Below are 24,036 nucleotides of genomic sequence, written 5' to 3'. Positions count from 1 at the left end.
ACGCACTCCAAGGTCCCTTTGTTCCTTCACACTGCTCAGAATCCGACGATTTAGTTTATATTTCCTTGCCTTGTTTGTCCTCCCCAAATGCAACAGCTCACACCTCTTGGGATTGAATTCCATTTTCGCCTTTCCTGCCCAAGTGATCAGCCCACGGATATCTCCCAGCAATCCACAGCTTTCTTTCTCAGTGACGTTAGTGAGCACCAGCTGGTAATAACTGGAAGTCACCTCGCAAAATGAACCATTAAGCACAGGGCAACCTGCTGGGTAATCATTGAGAAAGATGCATTCATATCTGTCACATTTTTGGTCTGGGTTTAAGTGGAATAATGGTGGGAGGTTGCTTGCAAAATCAAAGAACACTGCGGCTTTTCCTAGAAATAACCACATTTGGTGATAAATATGGAAGAAGTTTGTACTATGGATCACTGCTGATCAGGCTAGAATTATAGCTCCCTAAACTCATTTTCCATCAGTCTCCCAAGAAAGGAGAAGTCTATTAGGCCTGAATTTTCATGGAGATGTGTAAGTCCTGCACACATTTCTGATAGATGCCATTTTCACCAGGAAAGGAAAGGGGGTGGGGCGTGACTCACATACACAGGAAACCCAAACTCAGCACTGAATTCAAATGGCCTCGCTGAGTTCAAATAGACCCCATTTTCACTCTAACAGGTGCATTAACCCACAGCGTGGGAATCACAAATTGTTAGGCATAAATGCTCTTGAAGGGCAGATGAGGCCCTGTAAAATTGTCATGATGAGGAGTTATTTAAATCTCCAGTCCTTTAAAAATAATAAAAACAGTCTGCCCGTGTCAGAGAAAGTTGAGAAAACTCTGTTGTTCTAGTGCTCTTCTCCACCGATGCTGCCAGACCTGCTGAGTTTTTCCAGGGACTTTTGTTTTTGTTTTGGATTTCCAGCATCCGCAGTTCTTTGCTTTTATCTCTGTTCTAGCAGTTGCACTAGCTGTTTGTTGACATTTCCCCATCAGCTATCATTATGAATGCTGGGCTGCTTTCCACAAGCTTTAATTATCTTAGCAGCGGGTCTTTACTTCACAGTTTGATTAGCAGGTTAAAGAGGTTATGTAATGATCAGCTGTCTTTGATATGAGGTTATGAATAGAAGTTTATTTTTTTTTATTGGGGATTAAGCACTTGAGGAGATTTAAAAGTTTCAAATAGCATTTCAAGAATGGGAGTGTTTAATATAGTGAAGGCTGTAATAAATATTTAGATCTTCACTTTATTTCATCTCCTGAGGTCTGCTTATGGTGGATACTGGGTGAGTTGGCATGGCAGGTGGGGCAGCATGAGTTGGCATTAAGTTGGAATGAGGGCATGGAAAGTGGGCAGGGTGGGTGGTGAGGGGTGAAGGCTAGGCAGCCTAAAATTTTAAACAAAACAACTGGGTCAACATTCTAGAGAACCAAGGTGGGCCTTTTAAACATCTCACCGTGGCACTCAGCAGCCCTGCGGCGGCCTCAGGTCAGCATCCAGGGCAGCAGGCCCGACTCTATCCTGCATCCACCACCACTACCGCCACCTCCCCCGGAGCCAAGATGGCGCCATTTGGGGGGCTCTCTCCCAAGGCGGTTGCTGTGAGCCGAGGAATTTCCTGACTTACGCTACCCAACTGAGGGGCGAAAATCCAGGCTTTAGTCTGGGTTTAATTTGAATCTGAATCCCAGGGGTGAAAGAATTTTTTTTTTTTTAAATATTCGTTCATGGGGATATGGGCATCAGTGGCTAGGCCAGTGTTTACTGCCCATCCCTAATTGTCCTTGTTCAGAGGGCATTTAAGAGTCAACCCATATTGCTCCAAGAACGTTATTTCCAACGCTTTAAGGGAAAGGGCGAGGCCAGGAGCGTTTTCTTTAAACAGGTCAAAGCCACGGAATCTTTCAACTCACCAGCATGGAGGTTTAACTTAGCAAGGTCAAGATAAAGCAGGCTGGATCAAGTCCCACTTCATGTTCACAGCAGCGCAGACCAGTTACTGCATCTGGATGTAATTGAGCTGCTGGCATAATGAATTCCACGGCCTGTCCCACTTTGACAACTTAGAGGCGATTCCAGGGTTGGCCTCAATGTACCTATGATGTAATCGTGTCAAACTTTAGTATTCTGGCACTCCATTGGCTGAATAATTGGTCTTGGGAGGGCAAGCAGAGGCCAAGTTTCCATATGAGCCTTACTTCCAGGATTGTTAAACGTTCCCTCTGCCTTTTGAATCGCTTTAAGTAAGATGTTTAAGTTTTAAAAAAGCTATATATTCACGCTAAGCAGGCAGACTTGGACAGTCATGCTAAGCGGGTAGTATTGCATCAGTTGTCCATTATGCACTCCTCCCCATATTTAGTTCCAGTAACTTCAACAAAACAGAGCACCAAGCAGGTTGTATAACAGGCGGGTCCAGCCAACTCCATCTGTTCACTGATGGCAAGTTTGTACCCCGACACACTGCAGGTCGAATCACGACTCATTCAATACCCAGTTCCTAGAAAGTGAAAAGGGAACTTTACCAGCTTCTTTGATGCAGCTAAGATTGTACAGCAGGAGGTGCAGAACCCTACCCAACACAAGTGAAAACCTGTTCTTATTCAAGGGTTGGCTACATGATGAACAATCTTTCTCCTCTGATTTCTATTCTCTGCTGCCCTCACCGCCTGTCCCATAGAGAGGCCAGTCCACGTTCTGGTGTTATCCATCCATGCCATCTTGGGTCTTCCTTGTCCACGTTTTCCAGGTGTTTTGCCTCGCGTCACCTCTTTTTCCAAACACTCCCCCCTCCTGTTCCCATCAAGTGTCCAAAATGTGTGAGCTTCCCAGATATCGCTGCCTCAAACAAGCTCCTCTTCACACCAGCCTTCTCGAGCACCCACTCGTTTATCCGCTTGGTGTCCATGGCATGTAATAAGCGTCTGAGGCTTTTCACTTCAAATGTTCTTATTCGAGCCTCTTCACTCTTCCTGAGGGTCCAGTTTTCACAGCCGTACATTGTCACAAGTGCTGTGCAGAGGAATATTTAAGCAAACTGAGTGCCATCGCTAGGCGATTTTGTTTAGCAAATGTTTAAATAACCAGCACCAGATCAAAAGATTAAGGAATTAATGCCGACTAATAAGCATTGCAGTCAATCTTGTAACGAGTCCTGTTTTAGTAATGGGTGGTAGAGTGCTGAGCTATTCAAATATTTACAAAAGGAATACCAATTTGATGCTATATCCAGTCATTAGATAATAGCACATCATATGATCTAAAAGATGAAAATCTGTGTCTGATCTTAAAGGATGCTATAGAATCAATTGTATGCCATCTTACATTAGGTTATCTCTAAAAATATGCAACATTTGAAAATTAATTAATACCTTTGTACTAAAGATGATATTTGCATAGGTGATGGGAAGAGGTGAAGATTGGATAGATACACCTTTTGGTTTCTTGACGCACTTAATTCAAGGCCAAAAGCACAATTAACACACTAAAATATTTGCAATCACCGCTCTTTACAGCTGAGCTGACCCCAATTTTGATTCTCCTCCCTTAATAAGAAGGTTTATGAAACGGCGCAGTAAAGAATTAATTCATTTTATTTCTATTAAAGCTCAGATGGTACTGCTCAAACGGCGTCTAGTGCCAAGTACAGTCTCTCATTACCAGTTTTCCTGCTCCTTTTTTTAAAAACTATTCAAGAACAGTACTTCATCTGTGTACGGGTCAAGGGAAAGAGAAGTACAGATTGTTGTACACAATAGTAGAAATGTGGGCCTTAATACTGACTAGCCATTCACTTTATTTATATAATTAAACAAGCCGATTCAACGTTGTTTTATACTATCTCACAATGATTTACCCAAAATGAAAGACTTGACATAGATTCATTACTTGACACAAACCTGCTAGATACAACTTCAAGCACACCCTAGGGTGCAATATTTAAGCACTGCACGTAAACAGAATGTGAAATGGAAACCAATAGGCAGTGAATCTGGAACAAATACAATCAGAAAAAAAAATCCTCAATAAATATTAATGACTGCTAGTTAACTATGAAAGACACATCAATTGCCGTTATTTATTCCATTTAACAGTCGCCATCTTAACCTTTTCACTTGACATTTTAAATGAGCTGTAATCTTTCCAACAAAGTTCTCAAGTCATTTTCATCGTACAGCAATAATAGCTGCCGTGTAGGCGTAATTTTATCTTAATTGAATCCCTGGGCTAACAGTGCTTACACAGGTTTCGTGCAAATGAAGATTCTAATTTGCCCCTTTGTTGCAAAGGGTTATTTAAATCCCGACACCCCCGCACAATGTCATTCCGGTGGACTTACTGGTGACAGCTGTGCCATTCCCAAGTGTGCCGAGGTCTGTTCGGGAGGAAGTCAGCGACCCCTTGGTTCTTTACCCTCTGGGGGAACCGCAGCAGAACCCTGATGTCATAATCTGTGGCCTCAGAAGTGTACGCAGAGCTGAAGGAGACAAGAGAAAGCTTGGTCTGAGCCTGTGCTAAGAGAATACACCACAAAGCTGTCAACGAATTTTGCGCGGATGTAATTCATAAACTAAAGAATCTGACAGGCAGGGTTGGGGGGTGGGGGACTTGTATCTTAAGCAGACAATATGCATTTTTCACTATTTAAAGATGTTGGGGAAATCTCTAAATTAACAGAATTTTCTGCATTAAAACACCTTTAAAGTACTTCATTGACTGTAAAACATTTTGGGATGTCCTCAGTCGTGAACAGTGCTATATCTCTTTCTTATAATAAAACCTGCATTTGTATAGCTCTTTTCATAACCATTGGGCATCTCAAGGTGCTTTATACCCCATGAAATACTTTTGAGGTGTAGTCCCATTGTGATGTAGGAAATGTGACAGACAACTTGCACACAGCAAACTCCCACAAACAGCAGCGTGATAAAGACTGGATAATCGTTCTTGTGATGTTGATTGAGGCGTAAATGTTGGCCAGGGCACCGGGGAGAAGTCTCCCGCTCATCTTTAAAATAGTGCCACAGGGATCTTACACGACCACCCGAGTAGGCCTAATGGTTTAACATCACATCTGAAAGATGGTGCTTCTGCCAGTGCAGCACTCCCTCAGCGCTGCACTGGAACATCAGCCTTGATTTTTGTGACCAAGTTCTGGAGTGGGACTTGAACCCGGAACCTTGCGACTAGAGGCGAGAATGCTATCAACTAAGCCACAGCTGAACTAATAAAAACAATACATTTGAAATTAATATTTAAATTAAGGTCACCTGATGTGTGCATAATTTTCTATTTTGTTAACGTTCATATTCAGGTGCTCAAGATAGCCATAGTCCACAATGGGCCACATGCAATATTCTCCTTTAGAGAGAGGAAATTGGTTACTTATAGCTGAAGGGGCACCACTCTGCAAGCATGGGACAAGACAAGGAAGCAGGCCTCCATGAATTACCACAGCCAGTACAAGAGTTGAACCTGTGCTATTGGCATCATTCTACATCACACTCTAGCCAACTGAGCTAACCAACTCTCCAACAATGCAATATTCCCTCAGTACTACGTGGATCTGTCCATCTATAAGGACACAAGAAATAGGACCAGTAGACCATAGGACCCATAGAATCTGCTCCGCCATTCTGATCTTGGCTTCAACTCCACTTCAACTGCCCATTCCCCATATCCCTCAATTCCTTGAGACACCAAAAGCCTGTTTATATGTTTATAAATATATTTGATGTATTCAATGATGGAACACTCACAAACCTTCTGGGGTAGAGAATTCAAAAGATTCACAACCTTTTGAGTGAAGTAATTTCTCCTCAGCTCAGTCCTAAACGATCAGCCCCTTATCCTGAGACTGCGCCCCTGTGTTCTAGATTCTCCAAACAGCATAAGCAATCTCTCACCATCTGTGTTACATGTTCAGGTCCTGGAGTAAGTCTTAAACTTCCAACTCTCTGACTCAAAAGGGAGACTGCTACCATTGAAACAAACCAGTAAAATATGTCACAACAAAAACAAAAATACCTGGAAAAACTCAGCAGGTCTTACAGCATCTGCGGAGAGGGATACAGGTGACGTTTCGAGTCCGTATGACCCTTCACCAGAACTAAGACATATAGAAATGAGATGAAATATAAGCTGGTAGAAGGGGGTGGGACAGGAGAGCTCGATAGGGGGCCAGTGATAGGCGGAGGCCAAGAAGAGACTGCCAAAGATGTCATAGACAAAAGGACAAAGGGGTGTTGACAGTGGTGATATTATCTAAAGGAATGTGCTAATGGGGACATTAAGGGAAGCAAGCTAGTGGCAGATGGCCCTAGTGTGGGTGGGGTAGGGGGAAGGGATTGAAATGGGCTAAAAGGTGGAGATGAAACAATAGATCAAAGTAAATGAAACAAAAACAAAAAAATGCTGGAAAAAGTCAGCAGGTCTGATAGCGTCTGTGGAAAGACAGAGTTAACGTTTCGAGTCCGTATGACTCTTTCTCAGCTCTGAAGAAGTCATACGGACTTGAAACGTTAACTCTGCCTTTCTCTCCACAGATGCCGTCGGACCCGCTGAGTTTTTCCAGCATTTTCTGTTTTTGTTTCATGCAATTAGCAGCAGGGCGAGAGCTAATTGTAAAGCAAAATTTCAAGCAATTTACATGTAATTTATTCAATTTCCAATCGGCAGAAATGTATCGGCACTCTGATATTGTCACTAGGTCAAAATCCTGCAGCTCTCTACCCAACAGCACTGTGGGATTACCGCCACCACATGGACTGCAGCCATGACCACCATCTCCTCAAGGGCACTTAGAGACGGGGAAGCCAATGTGGCCAGTGACACCCACATCCCACAAATGAATAACAGAGGCCAGATTCCTTTTGAATTTCAGGTCTGTAACTTGCCAATTTTTTGCTCCCTTTAAAACCCAGAGTTCAAATTTGTCCACAGGGTCATTTTTGGTTGACATTCTGCGCCTGAAGTAGGTTAATTCAGGAGAAAGTTGTAATATCATATGTGCGGAATGTTAATTAAATCCCAAGCCAGATGGTGACGTATGAAACTAGATACAAATCCTTTTGTTGATAGTTGGTTTATTTACAGAACGCAACATTCCATATGTCAGCCTCCTACGCACTAACACCCAGTGCCCCAGAAGTCTTTCTTTATAGGATCTTCTACACCCACCCATGAGGGCAGACAGATCTCACCTAAAAGGCGTAACCTCTGCCAGTTCAGTGCTCCAAGTATCAGCCTGGATTTTGTGCTTAAATCTCTGGAGTAGGCCTTGAGCTCACAACCTCCTGACTCAAATGGTATTGTACCCCACCATGGAGCCACAGCTGTGTAGCCTAGTCTTTTTGAGCATAACTAATTAACAACCCCTTAAAGGGGCTTTGTAACAAAGCTCAAAAAACTTTAAGGGAAAACTTATCAAATTAAATTGAAATATCAGCCCCTGTGGTGCCCACCGTTCATATACTGTGAACACCACGTGCTCCATCTCCAGAAACATAGTCATTAACTAGTGACCCACCCCTTAAAGGGTCACCAACAAAAAGCAACACTTTAAAGGAGTGTCTCTTTATACACTTTTGCCTAAAACAAATAAACTAATTAACTGAAGAACCACTCCTTAAAGAGGCACTGTAACAAAAGACAAAACGTTAAAGGAAACTTATGTAATTAAATTAAGATAACATTCCCGGGACTGATGATGCACCCTATCCCCAGCGGTGCTCACCAGCCACAGAAGGCCTCAAGGGTACCAGCAGATACTGCGTGCTCCCTCTCCAAGGACATGATCTTTCTTTATTCTCTTTTGAGCATACCAGTAAAATATTATAGAATAATTAACAACTTAAAAGTTGAATTTAAATTTCACCAGCTACCAGGGTGGGATTTGAACCCATGTCCCCAGGGCAATAGCCTGGACCTCTGGATTACTAGCCCAGTGACATTACCACTATGCCACCATCTCGCCTAGTTGTTGTTTATAGTCTCTTTTAAATGAAACCAATAATCAAAAATAAACTAACGAGAGGGGATGACAGTTCCTAGTGGGGCACTAAAACACTAAAAAAGCACTAAAAAAAACACAAAATTTCGAAAGGAAACTTACAAAAAATCCAATCAAAATATCGTTCCATGGGGTGATGATGCACCCCAGGCCCCACGGCACCCACCAGTCATGGATAGCCTGGACCGCTGAATTACTCGTCAAGTGGCATTACCACTGTGCCACCATCTCCCCTAGTCCTTCTTTATATGTGCTCAAGGTACTTAATCAATCAATGCCCTTCACCTGTACATCCTCAACCTTAATAATACAATTCAAACACTATTAACAGGGATGCCTGGAAAGGATTGCATTCATACTGACCATGGAGGTGTCAGCTGTGGCTCAGTTCATAGCACCCTCGCCTTTGAATCAGAGGGTTGTGGGTTCATGTCCCACTCCCGGAAACCAAGAACTGTGATTGTACTCGAAAGAGTTGCAATCTGTGACTGTTGATAACTCGAAAGAGTTTCATACTGACCATTCAGCTCTCTAATATTATTAGGTCTACATGGGGATATTGCATGCACCCACTGACCTGCTAACTTAAGTTTCCTAACTTTTTAAAAAATTCATTCATTGAATGTGGGCTTTGCTGGCTGGGCCAGCATTTATTGCCCATCCCTAGTTGCCCTTGAGAAGGTGGAGGTGAGCTGCCTTCTTGAACCGCTGCAGTCCATGTGGTGTAGGTACACCCACAGTGCTTTTAGGGAGGGAGTTTCAGGATTTTGACCCAATGACAGTGAAGGAACAACGATATATTTCCAAGTCAGGATGGTGAGTGGCTTGGAGGGGAACTTCCAGGTGGCGGTGTTCCCATCTATCTACTGCCCTTGTCCTTCTAGGTGGTAGTGGTTGTGGGTTTGGAAGGTGCTGTCCAAGGACCCTTGGTGAATTCCTGCAGTGTATCTTGTAGATGATACGCACTGCTGCTACTGTGGGTCGGTGGTGGAGGGAGTGAATGTTTGTGGATGGGGTGCCAATCAAGCGGGGCTGCTTTGTCCTGGATAGTGTCAAGCTTTTTGACTGTTGTGGGAGCTGCAGTCATCTGGTAACCATGAGGGACAATTTCAGGCCTTTTTTGTTCCCCTGTTGCATTTGGGGCAGCACTGTTTAATAATATTTGCTTGTACTATATTGTACCAGCCATGGCTCAGTGGGGTAGCGCTCTCACCGCGGAGTCACACGTTTCAAGAACCAAGTCCCATTCCAGGACTTGAGCACAAAAATCAAGGCCGACGCTCCAGTGCAGTACCGAGGGCATGCTGCAGTGCCCGAGGTGCCATCTCTCGGATTAAACTGGGGCCCCATCTGCCTGCTTGGGCGGATGTAAAGATCCCATGGCATTATTTCAAATTTTCAAACCCAGTGTCCTGGCCAATATCTATCCCTCAATCAACATACAAAAATACATTGTCTGGTCACAAACACATTGCTGGTTTGTGGGAGTTTGCTGTGTGCAAATTGGCTGTCATGTTTCCTACATTACAACAGTGGCAGTGGCCCATTGGCTGTAAAGCACTTTGAGACATCCAGTGCAAGTTTTTTTTTTACTATTTAAAGGGACAGGCTTGGTAGAATCGAAACTGATCGATAAACTGAGTGAGATTCCACTTGATAACTAGCTTTTGTCCCACTTCCAACTTGACTGGAGGGCAGGAATTTGTTCGCCAAGAAGTAAAGACAAACTCCACTCCATTGCAGACTCTACGGCCAGGATTTTACATTCGGCGTGCGGGGGCGGGCCCAACACGCCGGAGCGTAAAGTGGCGCGCGATGACGTCGGGCGTGCATCCCATCATCGCGCTGTCTCGCGATATTTCGCTCAGCGGAGTCGGCTGGGCGCCTGCCGGTGATTGAAAGGCCTATTAAGCCCATTAACGAAGCAACTCATTTCAGGTTAACACTTCCCGTCTAACCTAACGGTGGGCGGGGCAGGCGAAAGGGCCAAGCGGCCTTTACGTTTTTTTAGGAAACCTCATCCACGAGCGGGATGAGGTTTCCTAAAGCTTTTTACCAATTAAATAAAAACTTTGTCTGAAAAATAAAAACACGCCCCCATCTCAGATGACACAGTCACATGAAGGGGAACGTGTTTCCTGAAATTTTTATCCCATTTATTTATTTTATTTCAAAAGCGCTCCAATCTCCCTGAGGCACGGAGCTGACTCAGGGAGACTGAAGCGCTCTCTCGCACGCATGTGCGAACTGTATGCTGGACCCATCTCTCCCTCCTACCTCCCCCTCGACCGCACAGGTAGCGCTCAACGCTACCGCTCGCGTATTACGCTGGGCGGGCCTTCATTGGCCCACCCGCCCGCGTAAAAATGGCGGTGCCGAGCCGATCGCGGGTGGCAGTCAGCTCCGTGGCCGCTCCCACCTGGCATAGGCAAAATTCAGGCCTTCTGTCTTTAACCGAAAGAGTTTGATCAAAATCCAGGACCTTGGGGGCAAAAGACTGTGACTGAGACTTTTTCTGTGCTAACTGCCTTTTGGAAAAATCTTCTGAATCCTGATTCGTTGAACGGCTGACTTCAAGAAGCAAATAAAAACCGGCAAGGTCGGTGAAAGGGGTCTGGAATGTGGCTACGTACCTCGCCAGACACTTCTCCTCTGCTGCGCACCGTAGGGAATACAAGTGGGACCTCTGCACGTAGGTGGAGGCTTGGACATAATATGGGTCTGGCACCAAGTCAGGCAAACCTAAATGAAAAATGGAGGGGGACAAAAAGGAGAGAAAACGGTCATGAATATCTGAACAAATTTAACTCCAAGAATCACACGTGTGGGTTTGCACATTGCAGGCCAACAGAGCAGGTTTTCAACCTGGGGTCTCCCCCAGCCTTATAGGAGATCACAGGGTCCAATTTCTGTCTTAGCAAGAGGTTATGTGTTTCCTTTTCTACCATAAATGCTTGCTCTATACATCAGTGCACAGTTACCCTTTCAGGTAGCTAGAATGGGCTTTCTGAAGGCAGGAAAGGGAGGTTTTGACGAATACGCCAATATTGACACACAGTTTCGAGATCGTGCCAAAGTATGTGTGAGGGGAGGTCCCTAGGATTGTGCCAATATATGCTAGAAGGGGTGAATCCTCAAGAATGTGCCAATATATACAAAAGGGGTCCAGAGCAATGTGCCAATATATGCAGGGTTTCCCCGGGACTATGCCAAAACTTGCAGGGTCGAACCCAGGAATATGCCAACATATGTCAAAATTTATATTGGAGAAGCTCGTCCGAAACCAACGGAAAAATGTGAAAATGGCTGGTGGCTGGGACAGTGATTTACTGTTGCAATGTCAAAATAAATAGCTTATTTCTATAACCTGCAAGAACAAACACAGTACTGGAACAATGTAGGTTCTAGCAACAGAATCACTTCTGTTAACTTCTCATTATCTGTACACTTCAATCACCTTCACCCTGCCACCGGGATTAATATTTAAGAACCACCTTCTCTCCCGTCTCATGTCGAGATATCTACATGATTGTGTCACACCTTGAATTCTTAATATCTTACATCATTCCTAAGTTACAGTCAATCTAATCATGTTATCTAAATGATCCTCATCGATAGTGGGGCAAGAGCTGAATAGAAAAGATAACTGGGCTCAATTTATAGATAAGCTTTGATTTAAGTCTGCTCTTTTAAATACCATCATATAATATCAAGGCGGTGGGGGGGGGGAGAGTGCGGTGAGGGGAGTTGTGCAGATCAGAGGCCTGAACTAATGCTCCACAGACATTAATTCAAATCCCACTAAAGCAGCTGAGGGTATTCAAATCCAATTCATGAATAAATCTGACATAAAACGTTAATCTCATTAATAATCATGAAGCAGATTGTGGATAAAAAACCCATCTGCTTCCCCGGTGTCCTTCAGTGGAGGAGATCTGCCGTCCTTAGCTGCTCTGACCTACATGTGACTCCGGGCCCACAGCAAAGAGGTTTTAATTGCCCCCTCTGGAAGGGCCTAGCCTGCCACTCGGTTGTAGGCAGCTCACCAGCAGCAGCTCAAGGGCAATTAGGGATGAGCAATAAACGCTGGCCTTGCCAGAAGTGTTCCCATTCCAAGGGCAAATAAGACAAAAAAAGACAACAACCCCCAAATGCAGCCATCAAAAAGAAAGCATCGACTGCATTGCCTCAGGCTGTTGGTTGCTGGGAACAGCTGTCAAAGTAAGCTGCCTTTGTGGGCAAGCACCCATTTGGTCTATAGGCCAGCTGAAGGCTCAGTTAGTTAGTCAGTTCTTCCCTGTTTGGATATCCATATTACTAAAATAGCTTGCATAACATGTACAGCACAGAAATAGGCCATTTAGCCCAATAGGTTCATGCTCCACACAAGGCTCCTCCCCTCCCTCTTCATTTCACCCTATCAGCATCTCCTCCTGTTCTCTTTTCTCCTTTCTGTGCGTATCTCGCTTCCCCTTAAACGCATCGACGCGATTCACCTCAGCTGTTCCACGTGGTAGAGAGTTGCACATTCTAACCACTCTCCGGGTGACAAGATTGCTCCCGAGTTCCATATTGAATAACTCAGGTTAGTGTTGCCAACCCTCCCAGAATGGCCAGGAGTCTCCTGGAATCGGCATCAATCTCCCGGTGGCCAAGGAAAGCCTTCCGGGAGATTTTTTTTTAAAATCCCATGAACGTCATTGAGCGAGTTGAGTCCATTTGACCCACAATCATCATCACCCCCAGAACCAGGAAGGAGAGTTCCACGGCACTGGCTGGGAAATGTAGTCTCTCTCTCTCCCAGCGTGGCGGAGAGCAGACTGCAATTCCCAGAGGACACTGCAACCAGGGGTGGGTGGGGCCAGGTGGGGATGGGGGAGGGGGTCTCCAGTGACATGACTTGTCAAGTGAAGCAGCAGAAGTTGGGGTAAAGGGGGAGAGTAACGGCTGCACATGACTGTGACAGAGGGTAAGTAGCTGCTCAGTTGAGATTGAAATGTTATTGTCGCTGATAGTCCCAGTATCTCTCCCCGCCTCCCCAATTATTGTGCACGGGCAGCAGTGAGAGTTGGGGGAGGGGGCAGGATTTGTATTTTCTCTATTCGTACAGCCAAGTCAAACCTGGAACCCGCTCGCGCCATGCCACCGGCTTTTCATGGCATCACGTCTGCCAACGCCTCCAGGAATTAACAGCCAGGGTTGGCAACCCTACCACTGGTAAATATCTTACATTTATTTATCTAGTTTTGGTTTCCCCACCACGGGAACATCTTTGCTACATCCAATTCTTCAAAGATTCAATTTGAACTTCAGGCTTTGATGAAAGGCACAGAAAATATGAATAAAAACAAGCATATTTTCCAATTAAGGCCAGAATGGTTGTTCTTCATGGTCATCTTTACTGCTGGGAGCAAACTCTGGTTAACTGCTTCACGTTCTCATTCTGTCTCAGCCCTCACTAAATCCAGCAACACAACAGTGCAGTAACATCTATGGAGTCAAGGGTCCAGGTAGAAAGACACAGCTGGGCTACCTTTTAAAATACAATAGAAAAGGATAATCTTACATATTCCCAAACATCAGATCCTATACTCAATTGTGTAATTTTGGCTGAAGGAGGAAGATAGGGTAACCCCGCCACTTACTTAAGGAGAGAGTGCAGTTCTTACATGCACTACAGTGCCAGACATCTTGGAGCTCAGCCAGAATTGGAATGAGCCTCCACTTATTTAATCTGACCAATCCCAGTTATCAGACACGAATCATAGTGAATTTATACGATAACATGGGCTGCAGCGGTTCAAGAAGCCAGCTTGCCACCACCTTCTCAAGGACAATTAGGGATGGGCAATAAATGCTGGCCTAGCCAGCAACACCCACATCCCGTGAGTGAATTTTTTGAAATTTACTACGTTGAACTAGTTGAACGAAAATTAAGGGAAAAGGTGGCATTTTCTGGCCAATTTCATCACCCCTCTAAAACCTCAGAGTACTTCACATTCAATCAATAACCTTCACATTCATGGACTTGTTACGTAGATGACCTTGGCAGCCATTTTGAATGCAGGTTTTAGAGAGAGGTTTCCATTAGTGGGGAAGGACATGACTGGAGACCACCAATTTGGGATAGTCACTAAGAAACCCAATAGGAAATTCAGAAGAAATGTCTTCACCCAAGAACCTTGCTACCACAGGGAGTGGTTGAAGCAAATAGTATAGATTCATTTAAGGGGAAGCTAGACAAATGTACGAGGGAGAAGGGAATAGAGGGTTACAGTGAGATATGTAGATGAGAAAAGATGGGAGGAGGCTCGAGTGGAGCATAAATATAGGCATGGACTGGACTGGTTGTGCCAAGTGGCCTGATTCTGGGGTGGACGTTCAATGTAAGGTAACAAGATTGCTCGAGAGCAGTCTGGGAATGTCTGAGGGAGGAAGTTGAGCGGGACATCAGGAAAAGTCTCTGCCCTTTTTCGAAAGGGATTGCTGGCATTCATCTGAGCCATCGGAGCAGATGAGGGAGGTGTCAGTTTAACATCTCGGAGGACAGTACCTACCATAATGCCGCTCATCGCCACCTTCTCAAGGGCAATTAGGGCTGGGCAACAAATGCTGGCCTAGCCAAGCAATGCCCACATCCCATGAATGAATTAAAAACCAATGCGGTACTTGCTGAACCTGGGCTATCAGCTTAGTTTACGAGCTCAAGCCCGAATATGGGGCTCAACTTGGGACCTTAAAGGGAAATTCAGCTACTTCTCAGAGCAGAACCTCGCTAGACAGAAATTAGAGATGGACCAAGGGGGCAGGAACACTATTGCTCTAACCCTTCACTTGTGCTCACATCTAATGCCGGGCATTTTTTTTTCAGATTTTGAAAACAGGCTGTGAGCACTGTTGACGTATAAATATATGAAAGGCCTAAATATTTACATCCGCTTCAAAGAATTTACTTTATGAGGAAGAAATCAAGCGAGGAGGATATAACCTCTGTCATTTTGTTAATCTTTTAGGGGGCCAGCTGCAAATATTCTCCTCTTAGATCAACAATTTACCCATGAAATATTTTCCAGCCTTTAAAAAAGTCTACCCAACCCTTAAAAATTTAGAAAGAGAATTCCTTTACTAACCTGCAGCAACCGAACATGTAATGTGAAACAACAAGGTACAAGGTGGCACCACAGTGAATGGATTAATGGTTAAAAAAAGCCACAACCGCCCCTCATTTTGGTGCCTATTTCCATCAGTTGAGATCCCTATCTCAGTTGGACACCAGGAGGCGGCAGAGTCAAAGGAAGGCACTCGTGGTTGGTTGTACATTTAAGCTTGGTCAGCTTTCCCTTACCCTACTCTGTCAATTGGGGTTCAGGGATGAGAGGGTGGTCTTGGGGAGATGGCAGGGCTAATTTTTTTTCCTCCAATTTTCTCTCCTCTCCCGAAATAGCCACCACAAGGATCCACAAACCTAGTAGTGCCAGCTGCCCCCCTCTGTGCCTTGCCCAAGCGGGTACTATTCACGTCTTCCTCTTTGCATTCCCTGGCTGTGGCGAGGCTGGCAATTCACAACACATTTGCAACGCTCAGGTGAGAGAGCCTAGTGGGTTATGGTAGTGGGCCAGCAACCCAGGTAGTGAGTTCAAATCCCACCACGGCGAGTTATGAAACCAAATTGAATCAATGGGATAACCTGTTACCAGAAAATGGTAAAAATTGCCAGATTGTTGCAATAACCTCACTGATTCACTAATGTCATTCAGGGGGGGGGAATCGGCCAGTCTACCCACTTGTGACAATGGTTCCACACAATATGGTTAACCCTCAAAATATCTTCAGAGTAACCAGAGATGGGGCAATAAGTCCCGTCTTGGCACTATTGTCCATGTCCCCAAGAATATTAAGGGTCAGATATTTGATCCAACTAGTTGTCAGGTTGGGATATCAACAAAACAATTAGCGGTCGCTTCCAATTTCCTCCCGACCTGCAAGTAGGTGTTGCAAGGTTCACTGGAGGAAAGTTTTTTGCAATGTAATCATGATTTTATTTTTAATCTGAACAAAAAGGATGATTTACAGAGTAGATTGGAGAGGATACACTGGGTAAGAAATGGGGAAAATTTCCATGAGGCTGAGGTGAAAAGGCAACTGGAAAATGTGGTAATATGTCTTTATGGGATATGACTCATGACATCACTAGGAGGGAAGTGTGTCACGCAACCTAGTTCAGTTTCACTTTTGCTCTCAAGCAGGGCAAACACAGACAACTCTGCTGCTGATGCCTTCAAGCTTTCTATCCATGTATATCAGTTCTCATGTGCCTAGCCTCAATAAATGAACCCACAACATGTTTAACCAATCCCTTATGAGTGACTGGTGCCTTTATATCATTGTAAAAACAGGACAGGAAATAGTCCAGGGATTTCACAGCCAAATGTATGGCAAATGTCCTGTGGCCAAAACCGAAAACATATATAAAAATCGCACCAATTTTGAACCTCATCAACCTTTAGCACAGGAAGCCTAGTTGTTTGTAATAACACGGTTTACCTTGCGATTTTAGTAGCGAACATGTCAAAAAGAAACTTATTACAGGTACCCTGTATTCATTATTCAGCGATACATCTTACTTTTCTGGCCATTTTATTTTACTTTAGACTATAGCTGGCCTCGGCTTAGGCTATTGGAATGTAAGTTTATGTGCGGTGTCCGAAAACCAAGATTATCTGAGATCCAAAATGCAATCGCCCCAAGGGTTTCGGATCAAGGGTGCTTGACCTTTTCAATTATAGTCCCTGTTGTAATGTAGGAAGCATGGTGCACAGCAAGATCCCACAGACAACAATGAGATAAACGGCCAGATCATCTGTTTGGATGGTGCCGTTCGATGGATAAAAAGGTGGTCAGGACACTGGAAGATTATCGCTACTCTTCCAATTGGCACCAGCAGATATTTTTGCATTCACCCAGAGGGCAGGCAGAGCCAGACCAGCATGAAAAAGATTTACTTCCAGAGGACCAGCTCTGTATCCCATCACAGCTAGCGCGCCAGAATGTTTGAATCTTAATGTTCTGAGCATTAAGCTTTGATAGCAATCTTTAATTCGAGGGACGCCACTCGGCAGCAACTTGCATTTATGTAGCGCCTTTTAACGTAGCAAAAATGTTCTAAGGCGCTCCTGGCGATGACTTACGTTCAATGCAAGGAAAATTGCGCACCCTACAAACCCAGCACTCCTGACCCGAAATGCATTCCCATCATTGCAAGTTCTCCAATGGGAACAAACCCATAATCATTTCTGATTGCAAAACGCAAGGCTTAGAGATTAAAATAATGAATCAGGCTATCGGCAAAGGTTAATGCCGCGTTGATTAACACAACTTTTGTTTTGAAAAAACCAGCTGGATAAATATCTGATCGAAAATGTAATTGAAGATTACATGGTTAAACACAGACAGATGATTAAATACTCCAGGGAATGCAACAATGTCCAATACTTCTACAACAATCTGTGGAAAGCAACCAGCCAGTGTTGAATAATAAGGGGTTGAAAGGTTAAAAAGATATCGTGGCATTGGGCCCAGTTTACCTTCAGGGGTCCGGGAGAAAGTTTTGCACAACTTTCCCTCCTAAGATTAGATAAGTTGGATAGGGTTCACCACGGGGCAAATGGTGTGTGGTCTGCGAAAGCAGGTTTAAAAGATGTAAAGCCTTTCCTCATTCCTGGCTGAAAGGTTCTTAACACAGTTTGCGCACAAAAGTTACTATTTAAACAGAGGTTGACCACCTCTACTTCTTGGTGCTGGTTACCACATAGGTCAGTGAGAGTGCAGAGCCTGTGACATCTGTACACAGGAACAAATCTCAGTTCTGGCAGTAACAAATGTTTAATAGATCGACAGTGAGGTAATGACATAACACTCTCCAGACACCTTCAGGCAATGAGTGGTACAGTGTGTTTTCCCCAAACATCGCCATGTCTCCTGCTGAGGAACATTCCAGAACAGCATGATAAACTGCGAAAACAATGTGTTTGATGTCATCCCCCCTCCCCCACACATTCCAACAGCCTCAGGGCCGGGTTTTTCCCTCGTCGTTGGCAGGGATCCAGAGGCAGGGACCAATCCCGTGCCACGTTCCCCCCTCCGGTCTTCAGCGTGCTGTGAAGAGCGAGTCTTACGGCGGGGGGAGGTCGGTGTCTTCATGGCCCGAGGGGTGGGCGTGCTGCCCAACTGGTTGCCGGGGGGGGTGGTGGGGGGCAGGAATGGAGGCGGGACACCCAGGAAGCAGGCCATCTTCTGGCCCGAATTGGCAGCCATTGCTGCGGCCGTCGTCTGCGCGTGGTCTAAAAAACAATCAGAGGATCTTCATCTTCCAAGTGGCAGCAGACGAATGGAAAGTTGGGTCCCTGGGTTCAGGTAGGGAGAGGCTGGTTGTTGAAATGTCATTCTTGCCCAGTAGACTTTTTTTGCCCAAGTTTTCACTTGCCCGCCTCACCACCACCACCACCACCTTCTCAAGAGCAATTAGGGATGGGCAATAAATACTGGCCCAGCCAGCAATACCACGTTCCACGAATGAGTAATTTTTTTCTTAAAACTTTCTCCATCGAGTAAACCAGTTTTGGCAGCTGCCGTCCCTGTTCCCATCTGGCCGCACTGGTCAGCCTCAGAGAGCTCCGGACAGCCGCCCGCCCCCATGAAAAGGTCAGAAGGCCGGCTCCCAACAAGCTCGACCCACGAGGCGGGCAAGTTCGCCTTTCCGCCTGCCTCCCCGTTCTCGGAAAGGTCCGAGGCGGGAAAGGTGGCGGCAAACCGGCGCATAGGCCGCCGGAGCCATTTTTATTTTGCCATCCCGCCTCCATTCCATCCCGATTCAGCTTCGGGGAAACGCGGACCACCACCTTTCTCTCGTTCTTGGCCGACAGGCTGGGAATGGAGGTCGAGAGGCACACCCCCAGATCAAGTCGGAGAATTGAGGGCCATAGTTTGATAGCAAGGGAGGCAGCATTCCTGGCTTAGGACGTGATGCCAGACTTGCAAAATTGCCATTAAATGGACCATTAAAAGAATCCAGCTTGGCTACTGCACACTCCAGGCCAGCTACTCATTGAGGAGGGGGCAACTTTAGAAAAATGTATGTCATTAGTAACGTCCTAGAATTTGGAGAACACAGACAGGCACAACGTGTGCAGGGTTGTCTTGTGTTAGCCTGGGCCGATCGTGGGCAAGGTGACACAAATATCACAGCTGGAGGCCTGCGGAATCTTTCTGTTCCCTCAAAGCAACAAATCAGGGAAAAAAAATCATTCAGAAAGAACTGAAAAGTGCAGCTCAACCTTGAAGAGCAAAGGGAAGCGGCCTCCAGTGCAGCAACCTTTGAATATAGGTGCTGCTCCCAGTGCTCACACTGCACGATAGGGATTTGCCAACATTCAAATACTCTCGAGCGTCATAATGAGCCTAGTGTACAACTGAGGCACGGGGTTCAAGGACCACAAGTACAACAGGGCACATTGTAGCATTCGACAAGCACGGATACTGCACAGGTTTCGACATTATCAAGGACTGGGGCAATGCTGATAAATACAACCTGCACGCAATATTGCTCAGGAACATGGAGCGAATCCCGTCTCTGAATATTGCCCTGGCATTAAATTTATTTTAATGTTGGCTTCAACATTGCATGGAATAACAGCACTGAGAGTTGCTTTTACTCCTCCAATTCTTTTAACATCCTTGGAAAGCAGTTGCTGCTTGGCTTAGTATCTGACCCGTCATTTCAGGGGAAGGAGTCCAGTATAAGTGAGAAGCGACATAGTTCTCTGACTGTAACGAACCATCCATTGGAATGCAGGAACATAGGAATAGGGGAAGACCATTCAGCCCCTCAAGCCTGTTCCACCACTCAATGAGGTCATGGCTGACCTGTGACCTAACTCCATTTGCTCACCTTTGCCCCATAGCCTGTGATACCTTTGCTTAACAAAAAAAGCCTAGCAATCCCAGGTTTAAAATTAACACTGGGCCTAGCTCCAGCTGATGTTTGCGGAAGAGAGCTCCAAATTTCTGCCCCCCTTGGCATCTAGTGGTGTCCCTTAACTTCTCCCTGAAAAATCTGGCTTAAATTTTTAGATCGGTCTCCTAGACCTAGATTTCTCAACCAGCAGAAGTGGTTTACCTCTATCTACTCTATCAGCTCCCCTTAATATCTTGAAATCATTAATCAAATGACCCATAAAGATTTTTGAAAGATTTTTAATATAAATTGCAGATTTGTTCAGCCTGATTCTGACCAATCTGCTTAACTGACGAAAGGGAAAAAAAAACTTGCATTTATATGTCGTCACCTTGCATGACCTTAGGACCTCCACATGACATCCAACTCCTAAGTCTATACTGAAGAGAAACTCCTATGGACCAACAAATCTCTGCTTCCCAAATTACCCCCAGTTATTTAACTAAAAATTCAGACACATGGGTATGCCTTTCCCTCCTGGGTTAAGTTTTGGTCACAATTTAATGCCAACTTTTCCCACTGTAAATTCTTAAGTTCACATTTCAAATCAAATTTTCCTATGTCAACTTTCACTATGGTCAAAATAATTAAATCAATGTTTTTTCCCAAAGAACTGACTACCAATTTTTTCTAAGAAATATTTTATGCCCAAGATTTTAAATTAACTACTTCAAAAAATGCCTGTTTTGGATTTGCTTTTATGTTGTTTAGTACATTCATTTGAATCCTTGCTTAAAGAAGAGTCTCTTCTAAGCTCCTGTGTTTGGACTTGTTTGGGGGAGACTTTAACTCATTCGAAACTCATCTATTTGCACAGAGTTAAAATTAGGCCTAATATTTCTAACTAAAGTGGTGACTCTTGTCAACTGGGAGCAAACCCTGTACGCCAGGCCATGCACAGTCATAGTAATTTCCCCGCATCCATCGGCAAGTCGAATGGTTGGAATATAGCTAGCTCCCTCTCTCACATTCTCTGTAAAAAATCAATGTCATTGCTTGGCCAAAATTATTTAAAAAGTCAGAGAATACATTCAACTGCTTTATCCAGGGAACATTTACATGGCTTTTTAAAACAAAGAGGCTGTGTATTTGAGTGTAAGAGCAAGAGAGTAGAACAAACATGAGAAATTACCAATTACATACCTCTTCGCCATTCGGGTTATACTTTATAAATGTAAGGTAACATAGTAAGCTGAGTAAAACAAAGATCTTGTCATCTTAAAGGGAATTATTTTTCCATAAATCAAATCATGTTGAAAGCAACAGAAAATTTGTAATTGTCACTTGACTATCATATGTGTGTTCATAATTATAAGCCTCATTTAAATGGTATTTGCAACCAAATGAATTTTCATGCTAAATTTCATAGCAAGGGATGACACTGTACACTGAGCACACGCCTTGCTGTTCAATGGATCCCACGCCAGATGGTGAAGTATGAAATTAGGCACAAGTCCTTTCTGTGATAGTTGGTTTACTTTCACAATACAGCGTTACATATGTCTGCCTCCTACATACAATTATCCCCTGCCCTCAAATCCCTTTTCAGGTAATTATCCAATTCTCTTTTGAAAGTCACGATTGAATCTGCCTCCACCACACTCTCAGGCAGTGCATACCAGGTCCTAAGCACTCGCTGTACAAAAGGTTTTCCCCTCATGTCGCCATTGCTTCTTTTGCCAATCACCTTAAACTGCTGCCCTCTGGTTCTCACCCCTTCCACCAAAGGGAACAGTTTCTCCCTATCTAAGCGATCCAGGCCCTCTTATGTTCTGTTCTCAATCTTCTCATCTCCGAGGAGAGCAGCCCCAATTTTGCCAATTTACCCACGTCCCTCATCCCTAGAACCGTTCTTGTACAGCTTCTCCGCACCCTCTCCCTTCACACCCTTCCTAAAGTGTGGTGCCCAGAGTTGGGCACAATACTTCAGTCGAGGCTGAATCAGTGCTTAACAAAGGTTCGGCATAACGTCCCTGTTTTTGTAATCTATTCCTCTATTTATAAAGTACAGGACCCCCTCATGCTAACTGCTACCCATCCTCAAGGCCGCCCTCCTTCCCATGCCGACTGGAAAACACAAGACTTCCTTCCCAACTGGATGACTGTTGACCATCAGTCCAATGCTTTATGCCCCGCCTCCAATATTTTTATAACCAGCTAACCAAAATGTTCAAAAACAAAACCTTTGAAAACATAATAGGCGGAATCATCGGGAATCGTGTGGATGGGGGAGCAAGATGTGGCGGGAGGCCAAAAAGTTTTCCGACGTTGGGAAATTAGTTCAGAATCTTGTTCTCCCAACTTTCATGGTGGCTTAAAGGCAGGTCGAGTGTTTCACAGATCTATGTCAGGAACCCCATTTGCATCTTATGAATGCTCATTAAAAAGCTAACGCGGGAGAATCTTGTTCCCCTTCCAAATTAGGCGCCCCACCAGCAGGAATTTAGAACATTCTGTTTCACAACTGTACATAAGTGGTGTGCACCTGATGAGGTAGATTTCTTCCTGGACTGTCAGGAAAGCTTTCAACACGCTGTCAAAGCTTTTCATCCTGCACTCATCAGGACAGTTACAAGAATGCCAAATTTCAAAGTCAGCGACGAATCATACTGCATGAGGAAAGGGGTGCTGCTTGATTGACAAATCCAATCTGGTCGAGGCATTGCCAGGAAGAATACAATGTAGCTCACACTTGCCAGAAGCTACATTTATTCATATGCAGTATGCAGGTACCTATCCTCTGCAGGCAAAAGGAACATGTCCAGGCATTGTGCCTCTTTTGAATTAAACAAAAGTATTGGTGGGGGGGGGGGCAAAAGTTCCCTGGTGCATTCTCCATGGCAACAGCTCAACCAGAGCCAACTTGATAACCAATCAGTATCCTTTACTTATGCTGTATAAATTGTTGCTTCCTTTGAAATTTGGCATTCTTGCATCTGTCTGGATGAGTGCATGATGAAAGGTTTTGATAGAATATCTCATTTTTCTCTTGAGCACTACTCAAGTTGTGTACTACCAAGCGACTATACACGATATTTTGTTGCCCCAGTAATTTTAATCCTTTGTTGGTCACAGTAGTCGCCTGGAGATCAATTCAGGAATTCCTAGAATCACCAGGGAAATCCTGGAGGATTGGCAACCCTAGTGCAAGGCTGTAAACAAAAATGACTCACAAACACCAATAGAAAGGATTACATTTAAAGAGTCAGAGGTATGATCTGAAGAACAGAGCGTATTTCACTGCTGCTGCATTGTCTAAGTGCTCTACTGCACGTTAGGATTTGAGGACCTGGTTACTGATGCAGTGATGGCAAGACACACTGATAGCATTTACTTCGGGACTGACAGTTGCAGTCATGCAAAGAAGCTAATAAACCGACCTGAAGAGCCACGGCCCAGAGTGCAGGCCTTAGCAAGGCTAGAAAGAGCAACATAAGATAAATTAAGAAGCAATATGTAGGCAACACCCAAGGTTTGGTTTTACTATCTGGAGACCATGCAAGGTAGGTAGAGGGGGAAGAGGGAAGTGCTACCATAGTTTGCTGGTCCTAGGAAATAATGAGTCAGAATGAGAGACTTTGCAATCAGTTTTAATTCAATATATAGAGGATGTGAAACAGGGAAAGTACACGGAGAACAGTGAGCTTGGGGTTGAATGGGAAGAAAAGTGGAATGTGCTGAGGCAAACTGATCTTAGTATCAATAACAGAGACAATGGAATGGGAGAAAGGTGTTGCTGGTTGTTGTATATTTTACTACTGAGCTATGCAGAGATGACATTAATTTCTATGTGTGTAACAGGTTTTATTCACAGTGCTTTAAAATGTCTGCTCCATGCTACAGCTCTAGTTTCCAACTCTTTCTAAAGCATGTTTACTTTTCTCCGGGTCCACATCCAAGTTCACCCAATCAAGCACAGCGAGCATCAATAGTAAACAGACTCACAATCAAACACAGAACAATTGAACACTACACTGGTCACCTATAAGACAACAAGCCAACATTAA

The 24,036-nt window shown here is 44.5% G+C and overlaps 1 protein-coding gene across 2 annotated transcripts in view; it reads right to left on the bottom strand.

The window, feature by feature from the left end:
• LOC144670077 (protein-lysine 6-oxidase-like) overlaps window positions 1-24,036 on the bottom strand; it is a 76,256-nt gene that overhangs the window by 39,588 nt on the left and 12,632 nt on the right. For both annotated transcript variants that reach the window (XM_078532471.1, XM_078532472.1), the window contains exons 2-3: window positions 10,650-10,758; window positions 4,345-4,482 (exon numbers count right to left, since the gene is read on the bottom strand). In XM_078532471.1, the coding sequence (XP_078388597.1) occupies window positions 4,345-4,482; window positions 10,650-10,758 (247 nt within the window). The remainder of the gene's footprint in view (window positions 1-4,344; window positions 4,483-10,649; window positions 10,759-24,036) is intronic.

Source organism: Cetorhinus maximus, chromosome 30 (genome assembly GCF_964194155.1).
Source record: "Cetorhinus maximus chromosome 30, sCetMax3.hap1.1, whole genome shotgun sequence".
Classification (NCBI taxonomy): Eukaryota; Metazoa; Chordata; class Chondrichthyes; order Lamniformes; family Cetorhinidae; genus Cetorhinus; species Cetorhinus maximus.
Note: the sequence above shows the minus strand (reverse complement) of the source record. Positions and strands in the feature narration are given on the sequence as shown.